Source organism: Brachypodium distachyon, chromosome 1 (genome assembly GCF_000005505.3).
Source record: "Brachypodium distachyon strain Bd21 chromosome 1, Brachypodium_distachyon_v3.0, whole genome shotgun sequence".
NCBI lineage: Eukaryota > Viridiplantae > Streptophyta > Magnoliopsida > Poales > Poaceae > Brachypodium > Brachypodium distachyon.
Window position 1 is genome coordinate 58,454 of NC_016131.3, and position 11,862 is coordinate 70,315.

The window sequence follows — 11,862 nt, forward strand, 5'->3', positions numbered from 1 at the left end:
AAAATATAATATTTGGAGAACTTGCCACATGCAGATGTGGAGATGAAATATGGTTCTGCAATATTTGTGTGCACAAGTGTTTCCGTCAGTGACTTGCACTAGAAAAACAAGATGGGCTAATAAATATACTTGTAGTGGTCCGAGTTTTTATGGCACCACAAAAGCTTGCAGTTCCCATAAAGTATTTCAACTTGCTATTATTTTGGAAACGAGAAAAAAGCATGCAACCCCCACCACCAGGAGAAAAAGTGAGACACCTCAATGTTAATCCTTCTTTTGTCCAAAGTTATTCTCTGGTGAATAATACCCTTTTATTTTATCTTAATCTGTCCTTCAACAAAGTTATGCTTTCCACCGTTGTCTCCTCGTCTTCAATAATTGAACAAGTGCACACACAGACACTGTCATTATTGTGCGCAGGGTTCGCTCGATGGCTTCAACAAAACCATGAGATTGCTGTGATGGTTTCAGAGACTCACAAGTGCACAAGGAGGTCACTACAATCTGGCCAGATCTGAGCCACACAAGTCAATATCCTAGCTAGCTTGTACTCAAACCGCCTAGTTTGATGCAAAAACAAGGAGGTTAATTTCTTTGCTTGCAATCAAGGTAGGTCATCTCAATGGGTTAAGGGAACAAGGAGGACACCTCAAGTCGAAGATCAAACCCAGTTACTTGTCATCAGCAAATAAGCTACCACGCATTCAGTCACACAAATAAGAAATGACTCCATGAGAGTTCTTTCTTTACCATAATCCATAAGATTAATCCGATGATTTCAGATTTCACCGCATGGCATAAGGTGTGTCGTAACTTCCTTTGATTTTTATTCAAGCTTTCTTGCTATCTTAGGTTTTATTGATTGCCGTGATCAGTGGCGACAAAATCAATTCTGTTTTATCTACTGTAGTTGTCAAGTCTACTATGGAAGTAAGTTCCCAGGAAAAAAAATTCTAAATCACTGGGAACTTCCTCTAGCCAAACTCTATGGAAGTAGAATATTATTCATATTGGCAAACTGCCAGGTATGTCAGATTGGTTCCCACTTTGTCTTATTTGGTTCAAAATGTCCCTATACAGAAGCAGAACATGCTCAGATTCGACAAAAAAAGTTGTTACATTGGTTAATTAGTAGTAGAAATAGGAGGATTACTTTGAGAGGTTTTTCTTTTTCCATTGTGGTTGGAGATTCATTTTGCAGATTGCCATCCTAAAGACAAAAAATTAAGTTTAATGGATGTGTCATTAAATTCATTTTGCAGATGGTCATCCTGAAGATATTGTGGAAAAGATGCAACAAGATCACCATCCAACATAAACACTGACAACTCTAAGAGAGTAATGGCAGAGATTGTGATTCTTCTAGCCATTAAAAAGGTTGGAATCGCATTGGCTAATGGAGCAGCGGACCAGGCCAGTTCCCTGTTTGCCAAGTACACCAGGCAACTGGTAGAGCTACAGGGCAGCATAGGCCGTGTTGCAAGGGAGCTTCACGTACTGCATGATGTTCTCTGTCAAATGGACATTCGGAACCGCAACAATCAAGTATACGAGGGCTGGTTGGAAGGGGTGCGGAAGGTAGCACATGTGATGGAGGACAATGTGGATGAGTACTTGTATCTTGTTGGTCGGGAACATGATATAGGGTGCTGCTTTTACCTGAAGACAGGGTTCAAAAAACCAAGATCTCTGCTTTCTTTGAACCAGATAGCTTCAAATGTGAAGGCAATAGAGAAAGACCTCGCCCACCTGTCGGAGATGAAAAACCGTTGGGTTCCAATGATACATGACGGGGACAGTAGCAGCACGAATTACATTGTCAAGAGGTCCCAAGATCTAGCAAACATTTCTGGTTTCCTTGATGAAGAAGATCTGGTGGGGGTGGATAAAAACAGAGAAAAACTTGAGAATTGGTTGTCCGGTCATGATTTTGGATGTTGTGTGGTAGCACTGCTTGGAATGGGAGGGCTTGGTAAAACAGCATTAGCTGCGAATGTCTACAAGAAGGAGAGAGAGAAATTCCAATGTCATGCCTGGGTCTCCATCTCTCAAACTTATTCTATAGAAGCTGTCTTGAGGACTATAATTGAGGAACTCTTCAAAGATAAAGTCAATGTTCCATCAAACATTGCGGCTATGGACATCACGTGCCTTCAAGAGACACTCAAGAGATTTCTAGAGCAAAAGAAGTATCTCATCGTATTGGATGATGTTTGGACTCCAGAAACATTTCATGATCTGTCTAAGGCACTTATTCATAATGACAAGGGCAGTAGAATTATAATGACAACACGGGAACGCGCTGTGGCTGCCCTTTCCTCTGAAGGGCATATCTTAACTCTGGAAGCTTTGTCTGAAGATGATGCATGGGAGCTCTTCTATAAGAAAGCATTTACTAAAGATAGAATTAATCATGAATGCCCTGTAGAGTTGACTGCTTTGTCAGAGGAAATAGTTAGCAAGTGCAAAGGATTGCCTCTCGCTATCGTGTCAGTCGGTAGCCTCTTGCATGTGCGTGAGAAAACTGTGGAAGAATGGAGAAGAATAAATGACCAATTGAGTTGGGAGTTAATTCATAATTCGAGGCTCGACCATGTAAGGAATGTTTTGAATCTGAGCTTCATCTACCTTCCAACACACTTGAAAAGTTGCTTCTTATACTGCAGCTTATTTCCAGAAGATTATATTTTCCATAGAAAAAAGCTTGTACGGTTATGGATTGCAGAGGAGTTCATCGAGGAGAGGGGTGTAAGCACATTGGAAGAAGTGGCAGAAGGTTATCTCAAGGAGTTGGTTGACAGAAATATGCTACAACTTGTTGAAAAGAATTCATTTGGTAGTGTTAGAGATATAATATGGTTGGGATTAGAGATAAGATAGAATCTTAGAGATAAGATAGAATCAGTTTAAACAAGATTACTTATCTTGTACTCCAAGTCTATCTCCCCCTGTACCTCTATATATACCCCATATAAGGGTCAGATCAAAACAACATCAAGTATCGTGGAATATCAATTAAGGTTCCAATCTCATCTTCTACATGATATCAGAGCGGTTAGACTAACGTCGCTGATCCTTAGACACACAGCTTTCGCATCATGTTGCCTCCGGGGAGATGATCTCCGTGGTCTCCCCGGAGGGCTCCCATCCATAGTTTGTCCTCCGATCAATCAAAGACTAGATCGGTTTCTTTAGATTAGATTACTTTACATCAGTTTTCCAATTTCCAATCTACTAGATTGATTTCGTTTAGCCACCAATAAACCCGGTAGCCCTCAAAGATCCGGTGAAAATCAGCAGCAAAACTCCCGGTGCATCTTTACGTTGATCGGGCGCGCATGATGACAGCGTCACCTGCACGGAAGACACACGGCCATCCATCGGCGCGCGCTACTACGGCATTGACCGAGTCTTCGTCAAGCGCCAGCATGTTCCTCGAAATCACGCCTGCACCAAGCTGTATGACTACATCAAGCCTAGCTACGAGTTACCTTTACGTCGAGCACATACGAGAAGCGACATCAACACATCCATCCACACACCAGGCCGGTGTGGAGCGAGATGCAATCTTCATCAACTTCTCAGGCACGACACGGCATCGACACATCGTCGCTACAAGGGACGCCTTCAAGCGACGCATCGACAAGCCGGCTACGCCATCGCCGACACTCCATTGCCAAAGGTCTTCATCAATGTGGTCTTCATCAACAATCATCGTCAACCATCCGCTGCCACTTCGTCCACACAGATGGGCATCTCTTGCGTTCTCTGGCAGTTCAACTGCAAGACGCACATCAGCAACGACGGCATCCCCGCGTTAGTTTTATCAACGACCCATTCCTGCGTCAGCTTCACCGATGACGGCACCGCGTCATCATCTCCAGCGTCCTCTGGCAGACTCTTCTGCAAGACGCAACGTGACACCGACGCTGGCTTAACCGCGTCCAACGTAGAGCAACTGCATCGACACCAACATCACTATTTGTGATGACTCGCCTCCAGTTCTGGCAAAACTGGAGGTCGCACGATGCGCACGGTTCTGGCAAAACCGTTGTGGGCGGTGGGCTACCTCCAATCTTGGCAAAATTGGTGGTCTCACCTACGACCGCGTCCTCTGACATTCGCAAGACGCCCCTGACGGTACCTCCCAAGGTGCAAAGCGTCGGCCTCGACGGTACCATGTGACTTCCACAAGGTGCAAAACGTCCCTGATTGCAGCTCCGTCATACACATCGCGCAACTTTTTTTTTGCGCCTCCGGGCTACGTGCAGCTACATCCACTACGACCACGGCTACATCACGATTGGCTACCTCGACATCAACATCAAGGGCTATGACGTCTACAGCTACTCATCGGCAACAACTCTAGTCAAAGCGTCCGAGTCATCACTAGCGTACATGACACTCCCGCTATGACTGCGGGAGGGAATAGAGGAGAGACAAGGGACGGCACCAGAAGGGGACGGCAGATACCGCCCTAGGTGACGGACCATTCATCAGAGACGCAGTTGATGATGGCGAAGCGGAGAAGACGATAGAAGCGCAAGACTTCAAATCCAGTCGCAATCGTCCGCTTCGCTCCCGCTACGACTGAGAGGGAATGTTAGAGATATAATATGGTTGGGATTAGAGATAAGATAGAATCTTAGAGATAAGATAGAATCAGTTTTAACAGATTACTTGTCTTGTACTCCAAGTCTATCTCCCCCCTTTAACCTCTATATATACCCCATATAAGGGTCAGATCAAAACAACATCAAGTATCGTGGAATATCAATTAGGGTTCCAATCTCATCTTTTTACATGTAGGACGAAGAAATTCAAAATGCATGATATCTTACGTGAATTAGCAGTTGATCTGTGCCAGAAGGATTGTTTTGGTGTTATATATGAGGAGGATAACTGTGTGGGCTTTCTTGAGATGGATGGACGTCGATTGGTAGTGCAAAAGCTAAAGAAAGATATCCTAGAGTTATTTTCTATTGTACACCGACTTCGAACTTTCATTACACTGGACAATAGCATGCCATCCTTCACTCTACTACCTCAGCTATCTAACAAGTCGAGATATATGACAGTGCTAGAGTTAAGTGGTCTACCCATCGAGAAGATTCCAGATGCTATTGGAGATCTTTTTAATCTCTGCCATTTGGGTCTGCTGGATTCAAAGGTGAAGCTGCTTCCAAAATCTGTTGAGAAGCTTTTAAACTTGTTAACACTGGATGTTTGTAGTTCTGAAATTGAGGAGCTGCCTGGAGGTATTGTGAAATTGAAGAATCTTAGGCACTTGTTTGCTGAGAAAGGGAATGGTCTAACGTGGAGAAATTTTCAGTGCCGTAGTGGTGTATGCATCCCAAATGGACTTGGGAGCCTGACAAACCTGCAGACGCTAAAAGCACCGGAAGCACGTCATGAGTCCGTTGGACAGCTTGGGGAGCTGAGGCAACTTACAAGCTTGAGAATATGGAATATCAAGGGATTCTATTGTGAACGTCTCTCTGAGTCTCTAGTGCAGATGCGATTTTTGTCCTATCTTTACGTGAGTGCAAGTGATGAGCATGAGGTTCTCCAATTGACTGCTCTCCCACCAAACATGCAAAAGCTATCTTTGAGAGGACGATCAGCGGAAGGTGCATTGTTGGAAATCAGCCCAGATCCTAGCTCTTTCTCTCGCAAGCAACAACAACGATCAGCAACCTGATTGGTTCCGGCGAGACGTGCACGTACAACAAGCAAAGCTAAATCAGATCGATTAGAAAAGCAAGCAGCACTACTACTCACGTCAAGCACACACACGCGATGATTGATTTGGATAGCCAAAGGCTCGTGTCGAGCCTTGCCTTTTTCTATTTCTTATTTTCTCTGGGATTTAGCTTACAGAGCACGTATGCCCATCCTTTTATACACGGCCAGCTGCAGACCGAATCAAACAAGTACTACTCTAGCTGAATACGACTAGAAAAACAACTCCTAAACCGACTAGGACTTGAACCGGAAATAAACTCCTATACGGATTTGATCTTAAGCCTACATTCTCCCCCTAAGATCAAAACGTACTTCTACTTGATGACGTCGACGCCGATCTTCTTCCTCATCTCTTGAAATTTCACTCTTCCAAGAGACTTCGTCAATATGTCGACTGGTCATCTGTACTGATATAATCAACATCAAGCTTGCCTGCTTCCACGCATCCTCGTATGTAATGAAATCGGGTGTCGATATGTTTACTTCTATCATGAAACACCGGATTCTTGCACAGAGATATAGTGGACTTGTTGTCGATCTTCAACTCAAACTTTTCTGGTTCTCGGTTTAGTAGATCAGCAAGCAATCGCTCTAGCCACACTCCCTGGCATGCTGCAGTAGCTGCTGCAATGTATTCAGCTTCACACGAGGATAGCGCCACAACCTTCTGCTTCTGTGACATCCAGCTCACAATATTTCCACCAAGGAAAAACGGCATGCCCGAGGTACTTTTACGGTCATCAACGTCGCCGGCCATATCACTGTCACTGTACCCGACTAGTTGTGTCTTCTCCTCTTTCTTCTTTGAGTAAACACACCCATAATTCAGGGTTCCTTTGATGTACCGCAAAATCATCTTCACCACTGCAAAGTGTTCCGTTGTGGGGTTCTCCATGAATCGACTAACGATCCCAACTGAGTATGCCAAATCTGGCCTTGTATTCACCAAGTATCTTAGACTTCCCACAATACTTCTATATTCGGTACTATCAACAGGATCTGCTTCGCTGTGTTTGCTCAATTTATGCCTTGCTTCCATCGGTGCTGAGGTAGCATTGCACTCTTCCATGCCGCACTTCTCAAGGATTTTCCTTGCATAAGCTTCTTGACACAAAGTTATTGAGTTTCCTCGCTGACATACTTCTATCCCGAGGTAGTAGCTCAACAAACCAAGGTCACTCATCTTGAAAAGATCTAGCATCTGCTTCTTGAATCTTGCAATCTCCCTCTCATCTGCACCCGTGATCAATAGATCATCAACATATACTCCAACTAGGAGCCGTTCCTTCCCATCACCTCGTTTGTACATAGCATGCTCCAATGGACTCTTCTCAAATCCGAGGGACACCAGTGTAGCGTCCAGCTTGGTGTTCCATGCCCTCGGTGCTTGCCGTAGCCCGTACAATGCCTTGTGCAGTCGCAACACCTTATGTTCCGCTCCCCCCTCGACGAAACCTGGAGGTTGTTGTACATATACTTCTTCTTGTAGGTCACCGTTCAAGAACGCTGATTTCACATCCATATGATGCAGCTTCCAGGATTCTTGAGCGGCCAAAGCAATCAACAACCGTACCGATTCCATCCTTGCGACCGGAGCGAACACTTCCTCAAAATCAACGCCTTGTTGCTGCACATAGCCCTTTGCTACCAAGCGTGCTTTGTGCTTTACCACATTGCCATTCAAGTCTTTCTTCACTTTGAATACCCACTTGAGGCCTATGGGTTTATGCCCGGCAGGGAGATCAACCAAGCTCCATGTCTTGTTATCTTGGATTGACCCCATCTCCTCCTCCATAGCCTTGCGCCAACTTTCTTCCTCGCTAGCTTCTTCAAACGAGATTGGTTCTTCGGTACTTAACAAGCACCTTTTCTTCGCTGTGCGCTTCATCTTGACCGTCTTCGTCTTGCGGATGATCTTCTTTGGAGAAGGGTACAACTTCGATAGAGGTCGAAGTTGTTCGGGCGTCGGTCGTCGAGTCCGCGACCGAGTCTCCACCGGCGATCGTACCATCGTCGATGCCCTTTGAGAGGTTGCTGCCGCGGTAGAAGTTTCAGCGTCTCCGCCGGGTGTTACATCCTCCCCTTCACTCGCTCCTGCCGCGGCAAAGGGATCTTCTACCGTGGCAGAAACTTCTGCCGTCTCTCGCGTCGTGGCAGACGCAGATCTTCCTGCCGCGGTTTCTGCCGCGGCAGAATTTTCTGTCGGGGATCCTGCCGCGGTAGAGATTCCTGCCGCTGTTCCTGCCGCGGCAGAGGATGAGGCCGGTGCTCTACTGAAGCTGAACACCGGTGTAGCGCCGTGGCACTACGGCGTTCCTGGTGGATCTCCGCCACCTGCGTCATGGCCGTGGCCTTCTCCATGGTTATGACCTGCATGCTCAGGGACAGGGTAAGATACAACAAACATATCATCCGAATTTTGTTGATTCTCTTCTTTGTTTGAGGACCAATCCCATGCCCTCTCTTCTTCAAAGACGACGTCGCGTGCCACGTGAACTTTTCTTGTTTGTGGATCGTACACACGATAAGCCTTCAAGTGTCCCTTCAAGCCTGCTTCATAACCCATCAAGATCATCGGCTTACTCCGGTCTTCCAGCTTTCCCACATGTCCAGAAACATTCTTCACATGTGCCATGCACCCAAAAGTACGAAGGTGATCGACCGAAGGTTTTCTTCCACACCAAGCTTCATAGGGTGTCATGCCAATGACACTTTTCGTCGGTGCACGGTTTAGCAAGCATACTGCTGTAGTCATCGCTTCTCCCCAAAACCTCCCCGGCAAGCCTTTGCTCTTCATCATGCTTCGAGCCATTGCTACCACGGTTTGGTTCCTTCTTTCCACAACACCGTTTTGCTACGGTGTGTATGGGGCTGTCAGAAAACGCTTGATGCCATGTTTCTCACAATATGCAGCAAACTCATGTGAGATAAATTCCCCTCCTCGGTCAGTCCGGAAAGCCTTCAACTTTGCCTCTACTTCTACTTCAGCAGCAATCTTGATCTTCTTGAATGCTTGAAACACTTGATCTTTCGTTTTAAGCAGCACAACCCACATGTACCGACTGTAGTCATCTACCACGAGTAGAAAATAGCGATTGCCGGCTGGGGTTGCAGGTGAAACTGGGCCACACAGATCACCGTGAAACAAATCTAGTACCTTCTCTGTCCGGTACTTTGCTTCTCTGGGAAACGACGCTCGCCGTTGCTTCCCTACTAGGCAGCCATCGCACACTTGTTCAACATGATCCACCGTCGGCATCCCAACCACCATGTCCTTCTGGCCGAGTTGTCGAAGCGAGTGAAAATTCAAGTGCCCGTAGCGAGCGTGCCACCTCCATGCTGGATCATCAAGACCAGCTAGCAAACAGATCGGCTCTGTTCTGTCTAGGTCAAGAATATACAAGAGATTCTTTGCCCTCTTGACCTTCATCAGTAGCTTGTGTTGTCGGTCGTAGCCCCACAGGTACCCATCCTCTAACACGATTTTACATCCCCTTTCCTCGAGTTGACCAAGACTGATTATATTGCTTTTCAGCTTGGGGATATAATATACGTCGGTTAGTACCTTGTGATCGCCAAATCTTGTCTCGAAAAGAACTGTGCCTCGCCCTTGTATCGCCACCGTGGAACCATCTCCAAAACGCACCGAGCCACCCACGGATAGGTTAAGCTCTGTGAATTGGGTTTTGTCGCCAGTCATGTGATTGCTAGCGCCCGTGTCAAGGTACCACACATTGCCCGCCTTCACTCTTGCTTTATCATGTAGGTAGACTTTCTTTTCAACAAGGGTTACGGACTCAGACTTCTCCTCGATGACTTCCTCTTGACCTTCTTCCATCAGCTCGCACATCTCTACCATCAGCAGCGCCGGATCATCATCTTCTTCCCTGGCCATATATGCTTTCTCTTTCTGTGGCTTTCGGCACTCCGACTTGAAGTGCCCGTATATTCCACAGTTGTGGCACCTAACCTTCTTGCGATCAAACTTTTTATTGGGGGCCGCACCTTTCTCCTCGGTACCTTGAGGAGCATTCTTTGCTTGTGCTCGACCTCCTCCTTTAGCTTGATCTCTTCTTCCACTAGACGATGACGAATCGCCAGTTTTCCTTGCGGCCATAGCAGACCACTGCGCACAGGTCATCATCAGATGCTCGTCATCTTTGCCATCTCCGAACACCATCCGGAGTCGTTCATCGTGCGCCTTGTAGCGCCCCACCAAGTCCTCCACCGTGAGGGTCTTCAGATTGACACACTGCTGGATTGAGGTTACGATCTAGATATACTTTGGTGATGCCGCGCGTAGGAACCGCCTGACCACGAAGATCTCGGAGAGTGTCTCGCCTAGGTCGCGGATCCCGTTAACGAGCGTCGTTACACGCGCTGTGAACGCGTCGACCGCCTCGTCTTCTCCCATCTTCAAACTCTCATAATTCTTCAGCAAGGTTTGAAGGTTTGCCTCCCGGACACGCTCGTGTCCTTGATGCAGGGTCGTGATCGTATCCCATGCATCCTTCGCAGATTTCTTCCCCTTCAGGTGTTGTAGCACGTCGTTCGGCACAACCGCATGGATGGCCGCCAACGGCAGGCGATCAATGCGATAGTTCGCCGCTCCTTTGGCGTACGTGTTGCCGCCAGGGTCGACTGCGTCCCAGATCTCTTGAGATTCCATAGCCACCTCCATCTTTATTGCCCACATGCTGTAGTCGTTGCGATCGAGCCTTGGAAATGTCGCCGGTGCTGAGTTCCTTCCAGCCGCGGCTCCCGACGTCCCCGCATCCGTCGGCATAGCTCTCGTGTACTAGGGACCGCTTTGCCGGATTAACCTTGGCTCTGATACCAAATGTTGGAAATCAGCCCAGATCCTAGCTCTTTCTCTCGCAAGCAACAACAACGATCAGCAACCTGATTGGTTCCGGTGAGACGTGCACGTACAACAAGCAAAGCTAAATCAGATCGATTAGAAAAGCAAGCAGCACTACTACTCACGTCAAGCACACACACGCGATGATTGATTTGGATAGCCAAAGGCTCGTGTCGAGCCTTGCCTTTTTCTATTTCTTATTTTCTCTCGGATTTAGCTTACAGAGCACGTATGCCCATCCTTTTATACACGGCCAGCTGCAGACCGAATCAAACAAGTACTACTCTAGCTGAATACGACTAGAAAAACAACTCCTAAACCGACTAGGACTTGAACCGAAAATAAACTCCTATACAGATTTGATCTTAAGCCTACATGCATTGGACGAGTCTCCTCTCTTCCAAGCTGTTGCAGAGCAGAACTTCTATTCATTGCATCTAGATTGGTCACAGCTGAGAGAAGACCCCCTGCCATCTCTTTCCCGGTTGTCAAATTTGACGAAGCTAGATTTCACCAGAGCGTACAATGGAGAGCAGCTAGCATTTCTCACGGGGTGGTTTCCCAAGCTGAAGACTCTCTCTTTAAGAGACCTGCCTAATCTGAAGAGGCTAGAGATACTGCAAGGTGCCATGGCGACTCTGGAAAACTTATACTTAGTCAACCTCAGCAGCATGACGGAGGTCCCAGCTGGCCTTGAGTTCCTAATGCCCCTGCAGTATCTAGCCTTCCGCGAAATCAGCAGTGACTTCCTGACGTCACTGCGCCAATGTTCTGCAACTCGAGGGAGGTTCTGGTACTCTCTCCGACGTTTACCAGACACACTGGCTGGGAACGTGTAGGTATGTAAACTAGCCACTCACCTGCCAACTAGCTACTACCACTAGTTTCCTCGTTTCTAATCTTACTAACTTAACATGTTCGGATGTGATGCTTGTTAATCAATGTAGGTCACCGGCGGGAAAGAACTGAAGCTGCTCCATTATTTGGATAGCATGCAAGGATTGAGTTCACTTTTGATGCTACGTACGACAGCCTGTGTTTGCTGCTTCTCGCTACATTTATATTAGTGTCGTAGTCGAATTGCTTGCTAGTTTAAAGTGTTAGAATTAGCATCCAATTCGGAAAGGTTTCGTCCCGAAGAAGATTACCCTGCCGACCTGGTATGTTTAGTATTATTTTCTTTTACTCCAATTTGTAATTGGCTATTTCTAGCCTTCATTACTTGTACAATAAGGCAAGCAGAAATTATTATTCTA

The 11,862-nt window shown here is 46.6% G+C and overlaps 1 protein-coding gene across 1 annotated transcript; it reads left to right on the forward strand.

The window, feature by feature from the left end:
• The first annotated feature begins 341 nt into the window (after nt 1-341).
• Nucleotides 342-11,862, forward strand: LOC100834957 (disease resistance protein RPM1). The gene is made up of 6 exons (XM_024458055.1): nt 342-802; nt 1,263-2,836; nt 3,546-3,549; nt 4,810-5,637; nt 10,977-11,445; nt 11,554-11,862. Exons 2-5 carry the CDS (start codon nt 1,342-1,344, stop codon nt 11,443-11,445), a joined length of 2,796 nt encoding a protein of 931 aa, XP_024313823.1. The 5' UTR covers nt 342-802; nt 1,263-1,341; the 3' UTR covers nt 11,554-11,862.